The sequence below is a fragment of the Microtus ochrogaster genome, chromosome 7 (genome assembly GCF_000317375.1).
Source record: "Microtus ochrogaster isolate Prairie Vole_2 chromosome 7, MicOch1.0, whole genome shotgun sequence".
Classification (NCBI taxonomy): domain Eukaryota; kingdom Metazoa; phylum Chordata; class Mammalia; order Rodentia; family Cricetidae; genus Microtus; species Microtus ochrogaster.
Genome location: NC_022014.1, coordinates 55041955 through 55056632, shown reverse-complemented (window position 1 = coordinate 55056632; position 14678 = coordinate 55041955). Strand labels below are relative to the sequence as shown.

The following is a 14678-nucleotide window of genomic DNA, read 5'->3' as shown; positions in this document are numbered from 1 at the left end:
TCAAAGGAAAGGAAAGGAAAGGAAAGGAAAGGAAAGGAAAGGAAAGGAAAGGAAAGGAAAGGAAAGGAAAGGAAAGGAAAGGAAAGGAAAGGAAAGTCATTTGTGTACAATCAGACAAGCAATTGTGCCCCACCCTACACAACCAGCCCCCTGCAGGCACCACAGGAAGAACCCTCCACATAAGAGTGGACAGGTGCTTTGCCATCAGCCTCTTTAAAATACACACTATGGGCCAGGGAGATGGCGCGGCAGGTGAAAGTTCCTGCCACACACAACCTGACTCTCTGAGTTCTGCTCCTTGACTCAACGTAAAAGCTGGATCTAGTGATACCTACCTATAATCCTAGCATTTCTTGGGCAAGATGGGAGGTGGAGGTAGATGAATGTGCAGGAAACCTCAGACCAGACAGCCTTAGGCTTGGTGTGCACGGCCAAAATAATGAGAGAGATCCTGCCTTAAAAGCAGAGGTGAACAATTCCCACAGAGTGGATGGCACAGATCTTCCCCCTCCCTCCTTCCTCTCCCTCTCTCTCTCTCTCTCTCTCTCACACACACACACACACACACACACACACCAAAATAAGTAAATTAATCTTAAAATATTTCTAAATACCCATTAATTAATAATCGTGTGGCCTCTCTTATGAATCATGATGTCCCTGTGTATTTGTGTATATTTTTCATACTGAATGGTTGCTCCTGGGAAGATAAAATTAATTTTCTTATTTTTATAGTTCAGATTATTTAAATATTTCTAATACATGAATATTGCTTTTATAATTTTTAATAGTTTTGTTTCCAACCTACGAAGTAGGGCAGGGGGTGGAAATGGGTGGTGGGGAGGAGGATTTGTGTTTGTGTTTCTATGTAAGTCTCTCTGGTTTTTCTGCATTCTCAGGTAACCCAGTTCGGATAGCACTAACTCTGGACATCGCAAGCATCTCTAGCATTTCAGAGAGTAACATGGTAATTGTTGCCCAGCGGCATCCCACCGTGGGCCCTCTCCTTGCTTTCAATGGTGATGTTAGAAGATTACTCAGAAACAGAATGGCAGATGCCAGAGTTCTGTCTCCTAAGTGGAGACAGCAGAAGATGTTTCTACAATGGGTTTTCTGGGTATCAGAAAGGAAACAGACTCAAAGGCTAGGAAGAGAGAAAATAGAAAAAGAAGTGAGTGCATTTACTGAGAAATAAAAATTGAGGAAAAGAAGAGAAAACATGGTTCAGAGACCTGGCCTTCACATGGTCTTTCAGAGAAAGGACCACTGATGAAAACTAACGATCTAATGACCAACTTGAGAGGACACCAGAAAGATGAAGCCAGGAGGAAGGCAGTTTTCCAAGAGGGCCCTTGAGGCATGATGGGTAAATTCAATGGCAACTGTGTTCTTAGGCAGTGTGAGCTTTTATGTCAAGTAGGCCAAAGCCCTGAAAGTGGGCTTTGACAATAGGAGTTATTATCTAAAATACATAATGCACTTGGTTCTTTCATTGCTGAGGATAAGCACCACACCAATAATTTAAATACACACACACACACACACATACATACATACATACATAAATATATAAGAGAGAAAAGGGGTAAAACTTAACTGACTTTCTTCTGTTTTTTGGGGGGGTCTTCCTTCCTGCTTCTCTCCTGCCTATCATTTCTGTTTCTGACTTTCCTCTTAGGACTACACAGCCACCATATACCTCCGGCAGCGCTGGACAGACCCACGGCTGGTGTTCGAAGGCAACAAGAGCTTCACTCTAGATGCCCGTCTTGTGGAGTTCCTCTGGGTACCGGACACTTATATTGTGGAGTCCAAGAAGTCCTTCCTCCATGAAGTCACGGTGGGAAACAGGCTCATCCGCCTCTTCTCCAATGGCACTGTCCTGTATGCACTCAGGTGAGCAGGCATCGGGGACTCTGGGGTTGGAGGAAAAGACACATATATCCTGCGTACTTCAGACCAGTACCAAAGGGCCAGTCTGAACCCCCATTCATCACAAATTCCTCTGTGTTATACCCCCACACAACCATTCAGAAGGGATTCTCTCAGTATAGTTGCTGGCACTAGTCGCATCTGAGCAACTGCTGTGTGCCAGGTCTCATGCAGTATGCTAAGGAAAATGGAGTAAGATAGACCCACTTGGGTGCCAGGACCCCAGTTGGGGAGTAGGTTAATGGTTAGGGGCAGTGATCGAATATGTTTGAATAGGGTTATGAACTGGGCCTTTGAGAGTGAGGAAAGTTAGCAGACAAAGAAGAAAAGGGACTAGAGAGACAGCATGGGGACCGAGATCTGAATCCCAGTGCTGGTGTAAAAGCTGAGCCTAGTGGCATTCACCTAAAACCCCAGTGCTGACGGATACAGACAGGCAGATCTTAGGACTTACTAACCACCCAGTCTGGCCTTAAGCTGCAAGCTCCCAGGTTCAATGAGAGACCAATGGCTCAGAGGTTAAGAGCATTGCCTGCCAGAAATCCTTAATAAATAAATAAATTTAAAAAAAAAAAAGAACATTGCCTGCTCTTCCAAAGGTCATGAGTTCAGTTCCCAGCAACCACATGGTGGCTCATAACCATCTGTAATGGGGTCTGGTGCCCTCTTCTGGCCTGCAGGCATATACACAGACAGAATATTGTATACATAATAAATAAATAAATATAAAAAAAAGAGACCAAGTCTCAAAAGAAACGACAAATAGGGTGAGGTCCAGTGGCTTCCTGAATAAAACGCTTGCTGCCCAGGTGTAAAGATTAGAGTTCTAAGCCCTACCACTTGCTTAATGCAGGGAGGGCATGGCAGGCCACCTGTGCATTTAGCCTTTGAGAGACGGAGATCTCCAGGGAAAGATGTCTGGCTATACTACCCAAATCCGTGAAGTCCAGGTTCACTAAGAAACCCCACCTCAATGTTTAAGGTGGCGAGTGATTGAGGCAGTCACTCAGCCTCTGGCCTTCACCTGTACACAGCACATACAGGTGCCTGCACACCCTTACACATGTCTACCCACGCACGTGAATATAAACATAAACAAATATACAGGTACATATATACAAATAAATAAGATAAAAAAAGTCGCCGAGGAAGGTATCCCAACACGAGCCCCAACGTGCACACAAACACACATACCACACACGGAGAGAGAAGGAGAGAGAATGGGGGAGAAGAGGGGGAGGGAAGGAGGGCAAGTAAGAGTAAAGACATGAACAAACAAAGAAATCTATGTAAGGAATTTGTCTTCCACAGGGTTCAGTAGAGCAGGATATCTCTGCATCTGTTTGTCTGAGACATGTTTATACAAACAGGCAAGGCGTGGATCCCAAAGACTACCTGCCGCTACAGGCTACCACCCCAAATTGCCAGGGCCTGAAGTTCCTTCTGTCTCATGCAGCCCTCTCTGTAATTGGAAAGGAAGGAAGATCCCTGAGTACTGCGTGAGGCACCCTACATGGAGGTTTACCCTGTGCAAGGGCTGTGCACACTTGGGCTCCCTGAGTTCCTGGGGAGCAGATCAACTAGTAAATATGAATAGACTAACCTTTCATCACAAGAAAGACCTGAAGTTATAAGGCAAGGCCTGGACTAACCAATAAATAGCATTTCTGGGCATGCCTCAGCAACACTGAGTTCTACTGAGACCAGTACAAATCCTAACTCCTCTTTTAAGAAATCTAACTCTCCGTTGATTCCCATTCTACATATTTCCGAGCTTTTATAGGAACCTGTTCACACAGGTGTGTTCATATACACTTGTGTACCTGGGGGTGTGCATCTATTCCATGTTACAGCATGCAGTGCAATCAGCCTGGATAAGAACGTAAGAATTATCAATGAATCATACTTGATGAACAATTTGCACTAGGCTCCTTTTTTTATTGTTGTTGTTTTGTTTTGCTTTTCAAGACAGGGCTTCTCTGTGTTCATTCTAAATCATTTTTTTTTCATACACTCTATTGTATGACAGCCATGGCTGTCCTGGAACTCTCTCTGTAGGCCAGGCTGGCCTCAAACTCACAGAGATCCACCTGTCTCTGCCTCGCAGGTGCTGGAATTAAAGGCATGCACCACCACCGCCATCTGCTACTAGACTCTTGTCCTAAACAGCTCTGTGAACTTGAGCAAGTTACTGGCCCTCTGAGCCTCGGTTTCCTCAAAAACAAAATAAAAATAATAGCAGTTTTTATATCATAGAACTATTCATAAGGTTAATGTACGTGACATTAGTGCAGAAACTGCCTTGCAGTAAGCAACCAGTAACCAGTGGTTGTTTTTCTCTGTCTCCCTTAAGGAGATGTAAAGCTCCATTAAGTTGGATACTATGCCATGAGCAAACACATCTGCCTCCTAGGTGTACCCAGCACTGTACTTCATAAATGAGGGACCTAGTAAAAATGTGTGAATGTAAGAAAGGAAGATAAAGAGAGAGAGAACATGAAGTTGAGTGGGTAGGAAGTGAGGATTATCTGGAAACAGTTGGGGTAAAGGAAAGAATATGATCAAAATAATTTGCATAAAAAAATAAATTAGAATTTCTAAAAAGCATCTCCAGAGGCTGGAGAGATGCCTCAGTCCTTACTTAAGAGCACTGGCTGCTCTTGCAGAGGACCTGGGTTTGGTTCCCAGCACCCACACAGTGACTCACAACCATTCCTGACTCCAGTTCCAAAGGACCCAATGCCCTTAAACACTGAATGAAGTTTAAAATATGTTTATAAGACATCTTCAACACACTGGAGAATGAGTCTGTTCTGTAATAGTGTGGGTGTTTGCCTCTGAGTTGCCAGCATTCCAGCTTCTTCCACTCTGGATCCAGCTTTAACTGGGTCGGATGAGTGTCACTGAGCCCAGAAAACCTCAGGAATGCTTGGGTGTAGGCTACCAGCCACACACCCCCATAAAAGTCTGAGAAAAAGTCCTCTTGAAGCAGCCCTTGGGAAGAAATGCCATCTCTTCCTCATAGCACCCTTTCTGAGTCCATTTCTTTTCTTTTTCCCGTTAGGATCACAACAACCGTGACATGCAACATGGACCTGTCTAAATACCCCATGGACACACAGACCTGCAAGCTGCAACTAGAGAGCTGTGAGTATACACCCTCGGGGCCCTGGGGGACTTTCCTGGAAGACCATCTCTGCTTTGCAGAGCACCCCATGTCCTCGCACCCTTCTTCCTTTATGCTGATCCACAATAGATCCACAACCGATTGAGCTATTCACCCTAACTTCCAGATAAATCCAGCTGCTTCTCAAGGGCAAACTGTGTAACATTGTATCTTTGGGGGAAAGCCATTCCACATTAATATCAAATACCTTCACCTGTGCACAGAGAGATGGCTGAAGAAAATACTGATGTGTAGACCATGGCCAGCAAACCGGATTTATCTGCCAAGTCTGGCCCCATCACCTGTTTCTGGAAGTAGTGATGTTATAGCAGAGTGATGGCCACTCACTTGCAGATTGTCTTTGGTCATACTGTAATAACAGGATGGAGTATTTATGATAGAGACTGTGTTGTCCACAAAGCCTAAAATAATAACATTCTCCATTGCTGCAGAACTTTTAGGAGCCTCCAAGAGCTAATTCCATGAACTCCAAGGAGTGTATCCTTTCCCAAACTTATATAACCATGGAATCGTGTTTCATGAGTATTTCTGGTTTAAAGAAAACATCTTGACGAATGTAGACCTCAGCTAGCTCCTGATACTTAGAACTTAACGTATTTTTTTTTTTATGCCGGCACTCGGGGTACTCATCCTCAGGGGTCTGTGATTCCAGGTGAGCTCTTGGTAACCATTCCATGGCTATGATCTTTATCCACACATCCATTCTTGCTCTACCAAAACCAAATCAACCCCAGAAGCAGACAGCCTGGGCTTCATCAACCCCATTTGCATTTGTTACTAACCATGCCCCAGGCTACCCTTTGAAGCCCACAAGTCCTCAAAAGGTTTCTTTTTCTTTTCCTAATAGAAATGCACTGGCTTCTAGCCAAACCTTGCTATGCAACTACAGAGGAAGGAGGCAGCTAGTTGGAAAATGACTATAGAAGGGACAGCTAACAATATGATCTCAGTCTGCCTTCACCGTGGTCACCTTGCCCAAACCATTTTTCCATCGGCAACCATGAAAATAGTAATTAATACTGGAGCTCTTTTCCTAATAAATAGTGTTGCTTCCACGTGCCACACACTCCCGGATACCTTCCAAGCAACCCATAAGTGTTGCTTCTCCCACCTTATGATGATAGAAATTGAGGTTCATCACAACTTAGCATTTTTCTAAAGGGATCTGAAAAATAGGAACAGTGGGACTGGAGCCCAGGAAGAGGGGTCGACAGTTCCTAGAGCTTTTCCACTGGCCAGAAGGCCCATGAAGGTTCCCTCCCAGTGGCTCCCTTGTATGTGGTCCAGGGACTATCCACTTCTCCCTAGTATACTCTAATAAGGTTTTAAGCAAGTGTATGGGATTTCTAGGTTCTCTAGCGCCAACTGATATTCACCACTTTTCCCCAAACCGAGAGACCACATCATGCTTGTGGGATTCCCAAATCCTGCCAAATGTTACGCCAAAATCCAGCATGACTATCAGGCGGCAGTCTGAAGCTTCTTTCACGCCAGTTCTTTTTGGTTACTTAGGAGCAAGGCCAGTGTTTTTTCTTTCCCCTGCGTCTTAAGGAAAATATTTTGACTCGGTCTAATACTTCAGTTCTACATATTTTCCCACCAAAGCCTCCAGCTAGTCTGGCTGACTGATTGGGTTCCATCTGCCTACCCCTCAGTCAGTTCACCCATTCAACAACCACATGCCTGTTCTGTGTTAGACGCTGTGACAAATGTTTGCGCTGCAAAAATAAAACGATTTGCCAGTCTTCAAGAGGTGTACCACCTGACAGACAGCACATGACTTAAAACAATTATGAAAGAATAAAAGACAAGCAATAAAAAGTTATGGCACCATGAAAGCCTGTTAAAGGGTCAGAGGTGTCCAGAGGATATTACCACCTGAAATCAGAGGATGGACAGGTTCCAGTTAGCTAAGAGGACAAAAAAAGCAGGGCACAGTACCACAGAAGCAAGAAGGAACAGAGCAAAGGTTAAAGGTTAGTAAGGAGCAAGGAGGAGTGGAGGGCACACAATGCTTGCCCAGCATGGGAAAGGCCCTGGAGGAGAAAACGCAAATATTCAAATCGCTCACTGCTGTTTATGATGCAGCTGCCTCCAACATGTAAGGGATCCTCTTTGGTATATGGAAAAGTGTCGTACAGTGCTGTGGGCAACTGAGCATCTAAATTATAACCTGGGAATTTCCTAGGATGGAAAATGAGGGTTCGCTCTAAATGGATGTGGGTCAAATCAGTTCCTTGGGATGGTTAAACAATCTCCGTTGTTCCTTTGTATGTATCTCCGAACATCTCCAAATTTGGGCACCTGTGATAGGGAAATAACGCCACAGATATGAGTCATTAGGGCATCAAAGTGGAAAATAACTGTACACAAGCCTTGGGGACCACTGGGTACTCTGTGCTTAAGGGAACAAGTAGGCAAAGCCAGGAGAGAAGAACCATTATGAGGAGAAGCCATTTTTAGAAGTACACATTTAGTTACAGACCTAAGCAGATTAATTATCCTATTGATTCGGCGAGTGCAAACCCTTCTTGAAGCAATGCAGCTGTTTGGTAGCAGAATGCAACTTGGGGTTATCAAACAGAAAAGCAATTCGAGTGTAGCACAAAAGAAATAATTGCCCTCCATGTGTCATGGCTGGGCTCATCCCAAATCCCAGGAGCAAGATTCGCCAAGAAACTTAAGCACTCTGTGTACACAGACACCATCCCCAAGGGGCAGAGGAAGCTTCCACAGAATGCTTATTAGCAGGCATTCAGGTAATAAAACCTCACTCAGGTTTGGTTTTTTTCCAAATATACTATCATTAAAAAAGGAACTGATATTATCTTAATCACCCACATTCACCCAGGGATAGGGGACGGTAGCAAATAAAAACTGTGAGCCAGCCTCTACTAGGGCTGAAACCAAGTACCCAGGTAGAAACCTGCTCTCCTCATTTTCAGAGAGATGTCTTCTTCACTAGTTCCGATGGCCGCTTCCACTCACTTTTGGAGGATTACAAGGGAACACCAACATTGTTATCTGGAGCTCAAGGAGCTCAGGAATTATAAAATAAAGCCTACTAGATATTGACTTCCATAATTATGCTTCATAGCACAATATCGGTCCTAACATCAGCACCACAGTCTCAGCAACCTCTGAAGCAATGACAAGATTGCGACCACAGGGGCTGGAATGATGGGGCAACATCACTATCTGTATGACTTTGGCTAACACACCTCTCTGAGTCTCAGTTTCCTACCCCTTGAAATGGAAAAAGTAAGCATACCAGGCTCAATGAGTTGCCTTCTATATAAGTTGGTTTTATTGAGCTATAATGTATGAATCAGAAAATTCATCCATTTTTAAGTATGTGTTTCAAGGTGTTTGTAGCCATTGGCAGGTTGCATTGTTGGAATATTCCCATCACCTCCCCTCCTCAAAGAGATCCCCTGTGCTTATTGTCATCACCCCAATTTCCTGCCACCAACTCCCAGGTGCCCCTAACTTCCTTTCTGCAACTGCAAATTTGTCTCTCCTGAACATTTTATATAAGTAAGAACAATATGATCTGTTCCCTTCTGCATCTGGCTTTTTCCACAGAAGAATGCTGTGGCATGTTATCAGGACTTCATTCCTTTTGATTGTTCAGGACTATTCTTTCCAGCTTTTCCAAAAGGTTAACGCGCTTTTGGTTTAGCTTCACATCTGGTCACTGTACATAAAGTTGCCGCGGATATTTCTATACAAGTCTTTCTGTGACTAGCGCTTCATTCCTCTTAAGTAAATACCTCGGAATAGAATTCTGATTCAAATGATACACTTACTATTTAGGTTTTTAGTTAGTCATTTTGTTTCCAAAAGTGGTTGTATATTTGCATTCCCACCAGCGAAGTTCCAGCTTGTCAATATCTTTATTGTTTTTCTCATCCCATCCTTATTATTACTATCTTAACAAGTATGAAGTAGTGTGTGGTTTTGCTTTGTATTTTCCCAGTGACTGAAGAAATTGTGTCTATTGTCTGTGCTTATTAACTATGAACACATCTTATCTGCAAGGATTGGAGGGGGTGATAATGTCGCAAGGCACTTAGAAATTGCCTCCTAAGTAATAGATGCTCCATTATTATCAACACCATCCACAGACTTTGAGATTAAGCTTTCCAGAGAGAGGCACAGGGCTGGCTTTTGTCTCTTACTTACCTAAATCCTGAGGCAGTTAAGAAACCCTTTAGAATCTGAGAGTTTTCACATATAATGGGCAAATAATTTCTCAAGTCTAAGGTACAGTATCTAGTGAATAAGCACATTTTAGGAGAAAATGCTACTTCACCTATGAAATCAATGGTGAGATCCATCACAATTTCAGAAATGTAAAGACAAAAGTCCACCTTAAAATCGAAGAAACACAGAAATGTCTACTTCCTAGGCCTGTGAGAGCATTAGAGATATGTGTTGTGTAAAGGACAACAGGAAAGGCTCATAAAAGGTAATTGTTATCACCACCGACTGATATTAGTAAAGCTAACATTTATTAAAAGCACATATTGACAGAGAGTCATAAAGTGGCTGGTTAAAGGATTTTTTTATTTTTGCATTGATACCAGTGAGAAATATGAATAGAGTCCTTCCAAAGTCTCAGACAACATCATCCAAGCTTAGACTGCTCGGAAAGAAAGAATCCGACATGGGTCCCTTTGTGACAGCATACTTAATAAATGCCACTCAGTAGTGAAGAAAGCCATTTTTATCACCTACCAGGCTTGGACAGTACTTAGCATAGAACTACTTCTCAACCAATCAAACATGGTCCCAGCAAAAGATTTCATTCTGCTGCACTTGAAAAACCTAGTCAACTTTTGTGTGGCGCACTCCTTTAGGCTTAATACCATCAGGCTAGAGCTCTCGCTCACTCTGTAGCATTTCCCAAACCAGCTACGTCTGCAGTATCCTTGCACTGACCAAGGCTCGCTTTCGTTTGCCAGGGGGATACGACGGCAATGATGTGGAGTTCACCTGGCTGAGAGGAAACGATTCTGTGCGTGGGCTTGAAAGCCTGCGCCTTGCTCAGTACACCATCCAGCAGTATTTCACCTTGGTAACCGTATCCCAGCAGGAGACAGGTAACTCTTGTGACCCATCCCACAGAATAAAAATACTTAAGGGAAAGGTCGCAACCTGAATCCTAAGCAGCATGGCCTCCACCTCTACTCCCGGGGAGTGCAAGCATTCTGTACTGGTGTGGATTGGGGAAGGGAGACAGGCACAGAACCTGGGCTTCTGTGCACTCTGCACTCATGGTCAGCTGGAGAGCAACCCTCTGGGCCAACACCGAATTTTAGTTAGTCCCTTCCGGGGTTCTTTATGACTGTTCAAATGCAGCACTCCCTTGTGCACGAAAAGTCACTCGTGTTTCTAGTGAGGGCACCGGTCAAAGAATGAAGTACAAAAAAAAAAAGCGCTCACAGGTAAAGAAGACAGTAGCAATACTACATGATCACCTCGTTAGTGAAATTATCGAATTGTCATGTACAGAACTAGATCTCTGGGAATTGGTGGTTTTAAACAGTTTTAGGGTTTTGTTATTTTGGTTTGGTTTTGCTGTTTCAAGATAGGGTTTCTCTGTATGGCCTTGGCTGACCTGAAATTTGCTCTGTAGACAAACTGGCCTCAAACGCATGTAGATCTGCTGTCTCTGCCTTTCTAGTGTTGGGACTAAAGGTGTGTGCCACCATGCCTGGATTAAATAGGCATTTTCTAAATGATTTTACATACAAACAATGATATTTTCTTCTCAGTTCATTAGGGTCAAGTTAGGAATGCTTTGTTTTATCAATATTTCTACTCTTTAAAACATTATCATGTACTCTAGTTGAGTCTAGATGACTTTAAAAATTAAATGTACACCTAGAAAAAAAGACAGGGAGCAAATATGGCAGCTCTCTATTGTTTATATGCCCCATAGATAACATGTGTGCTTGGGTAATTCCCTAAGCATGATCCTGAAATGATACCTCTGAAATCAACAAAAAATAAATGATTGAGCCTGAATGGATAACCCAATATGCTTACCTTGCGAGCATGATGACTTGACTTCAATCCCCATAACTCATTGGGAGAAAAAAAATCAGGGCATGCCACTTGTAATTCCAGTGCCAGAGAGGCAAAGACAGTGGAACCCTGAGGCTCTCTGGCCAGCACCTAGCCTGCTTTGCAAGCTCTAGGCCAATAAGAAATCCTGTCTCAAACAAAAAGGTAGATGATTCGTGAACAACCACTTCTAAGACTGCACTCGGGTCTCCACAAACATTTGCACACAAATACAGAAATACACACACACACACACACATGCATATACACAAAAATTAAATTACATTTAATAGGCCTAGTCTACAGTAATCTTGAAAACAATGGGCTGTCTTAGGTAATCTTCACTAGACGGGTATTTATTAACAGCTTACTGTGAGTGCAAGGTTGAGAGATGCAGATTTTGCCCCCTTGTGGTTCACAGTCTGGTGAGCTAGAGTTTTAGAATACTGGCGGTCACAACACTAAAGCAATGCCTTGATAAAGGAAGGCATAAAAAGAAAAACACGAGTGTGGGGGTTAGGTAAGAGCACCCCTGTAAATCCCATGCCAGGCAACACTGAGGTCCTCTGTGGTAACCAGCGTGCAGTTCATAGCTGACTAAATTTTCGTAACAGAAGGCTTAAAAGGATTGTGGTTCATGGGGTAACACCTCTCCTGTGTGAGCAGACGCAGTTTCTTACCTCATGTTTGCATTCCCAGGAAACTATACTCGATTGGTTTTGCAATTTGAGCTTCGGAGGAACGTCCTGTATTTCATTCTGGAAACCTACGTTCCTTCCACCTTCCTGGTGGTGCTATCCTGGGTTTCGTTTTGGATCTCTCTCGATTCGGTTCCTGCGAGAACCTGCATTGGTAAGAAGTTCCACTGGACAAGTTCTAAGAACTAGGTGAATCAAGGGCTTTTTAAAATTCTATCTTTATGTTCACTGATGTTTGCAGGGTCATTGTAAGAGTTGGTATCTTGATAGATTCTTTTACACAGAGAGAAAAATGGGTGCAGAGATGAAGAGAAAGATAGCATCAGAAGGACTGTATTTTTTTAATTTGTTTTATGGTGGCAGATGAGGTGAACTTGTGTAAACAATCCACTGCCCATGACTTTATTACTGACTGTCCATCTCTAAAAGAAGAGAGAAGATGACCTATTTGGAAAACTATGTCACTTACATCTGTTGGAGATGAATAAAACAACTGTATTCCAGTAGGTCACAGACTCTGAAATAGATCTGTACTGTTCATGAGTCCTGTCCTCATCTTGTGGCCTCCTGGGTGGAGTCACCCAGCCAGATGATAGAGAGTGATAGGGGTGGGCGGGGACAGCCACATGGAACAGCTCCTACTTGTTTCCCCAGGAGTGACAACTGTGTTGTCCATGACCACACTGATGATCGGTTCCCGCACATCCCTACCCAACACCAACTGCTTCATCAAGGCCATCGATGTGTACCTGGGGATCTGCTTCAGCTTCGTGTTTGGGGCCTTGCTGGAGTACGCAGTTGCTCACTACAGCTCCTTACAGCAGATGGCAGTCAAAGATAGGGTAAGGATTTGGAGGGGGTTGTCTACCATCCATCACCCGGCCATGCACCGCTCTGAAGAGGGGATCAGGGCTTGGTTCCCATCCCCAGAGTAATCCACTTTGTTCTAATGCATCGTACCTCTACCAAGGTGGACACATTTGGAAGTCATGGTGCCCCTTAACTGGTGCTGTTCTTTTCACCAGATAAAACAGGATATCAAAATTGAATTTTCTAGCAAAAAAAAAAACTATTATTCATCTGCAACATGAAAGTGTAATCATAAGAACAAGCATCTAAGAAAAAGGCCAATATCAAACTAGACATGCTTAGCTATTCACACATTTCAGATTAATTAGTGGTTATTATTTAATTTTGATGCAATTTTATATTCTTAAATTATACAAGTAACAGTTTATCCAAAAATAACATATAGAAGAAATTAACTTGTAACAAAATCCTTGGGATTCTAACTTAAAACATCTTTTCTCCAGTGTGATACATTGTTTTCACCCAAGGTTATTTGAAAACTAAATTTGATGGGCATTAGCACACTGATGCTCAAACAAACAAATGATAAGGATCTGATTCAGGAAAGTACCACCTTAAGCAGTGTGCTGTCAGACCAGCTTATGGGCAACCAGAAGAGCCAGTGCCTTCGTCATTGTGTTTGGTTGTTGTGGTCAGTCCAAGCACTAAAGTCAAAAGAGCATGTGTGCCAGTCAGAGGAGAATAGGGATTTCATGTGTTCTCTTCCATGAAGGCTTCCCTAATATCACACACGAATTCAGATTTGTTAGAATGATAGACAAGGGTTGGAGAATTCCCAAGGTCTTCTACTGAAGACTCCAGTGCTCACCTCCACGCCATGGACATAACAAGAGATGCACTGTGGAGTGTGTGCTGTATCCTCTACATGTCTGGGGTATCCCAAAACTCAACGATATCGAGCCATCATCCTCCTTATTTTATTACTGAGAAATTTGCCCTCCAGGTGGTGAAAAGCAACTCAGCCAAGACCCCACTTTCTGTGCCATCAGCACCTTGTTGGATAGTGGAAATTCCCTGTATTTGCAGGGAGCACAATCCTGTTCCTATGTTTGTAGCAAAGACCACATGACACAATGGGTTTATTTTCTCTCTTCTTCCTGGAACAGACTAGAACTTTACCAAGTACCTACTAGGTGCTTTACTCAATTTATACCACTTAATCTTCCCCTTAGTCTCATGAAGAAACAATTCCTATCATTACCATGTTGCAGACGAGGCAATCACATCCTAAAGGGATTTAAATAACAAGTTTCCAGTAGTAAAAGAGCGGTCATTTGAGATTTAAGCCCAGGTCTGGTACCATCACAGCACCCTGTTCTTCACAGTATCACCCATGTACATTATTGTGCCTTGTCTTCCAAGCTAACTTATTTTCTATGAACCAGGGGACAGCAAAGGAACCAGAAGATGTCAATATCACCAACATCATCAACAGCTCCATCTCCAGCTTTAGACGGAAGATCAGCTTTGCCAGCATTGAAATTTCTGGTGACAACGTCAACTATAGCGACTTGACAATGAAAGCCAGTGACAAGTTCAAGTTTGTCTTCCGAGAAAAGATTGGCAGAATTATTGATTATTTCACAATTCAAAATCCCAGCAACGTGGACCGATATTCCAAACTACTATTTCCTTTGATTTTTATGCTAGCCAATGTATTTTACTGGGCATACTACATGTATTTTTGAGATGACATTGAACTTTTGCATGCCATGTCTTTAACAGAATGACATAATGATGTTAAAGATATTCTAGGACCTGTGTACACACTTCAGCCCAAAAAGCTACAAATGGGCTAAATAGTGATTATTCTAAGTTGTGTAGAGGTCCTAGAATGACAGGTTCTGCTATGGAATCATTATAAAGCAAACTTTTTTTCTTCAGTTTTGGACAGACATCCCTATGGAGCTCAAGATTAC

At 43.0% G+C, this 14678-nt stretch overlaps 1 protein-coding gene across 2 annotated transcripts in view; it reads left to right on the top strand.

Moving 5' to 3' along the window:
* The window catches only part of Gabrp (gamma-aminobutyric acid type A receptor pi subunit), an 18963-nt gene extending 4516 nt beyond the window's left edge, over positions 1-14447 (top strand). Inside the window, exons 3-9 of one of the 2 annotated variants that reach the window (XM_005350374.2) lie at positions 900-967; positions 1679-1896; positions 4997-5079; positions 10087-10224; positions 11891-12043; positions 12544-12731; positions 14145-14447. In XM_005350374.2, coding sequence (XP_005350431.1) covers positions 900-967; positions 1679-1896; positions 4997-5079; positions 10087-10224; positions 11891-12043; positions 12544-12731; positions 14145-14447 — 1151 coding nt within the window. The remainder of the gene's footprint in view (positions 1-899; positions 968-1678; positions 1897-4996; positions 5080-10086; positions 10225-11890; positions 12044-12543; positions 12732-14144) is intronic. The other variant, XM_013347492.2, reaches the window with a different exon arrangement.
* The last annotated feature ends 231 nt before the right edge of the window (positions 14448-14678 follow it).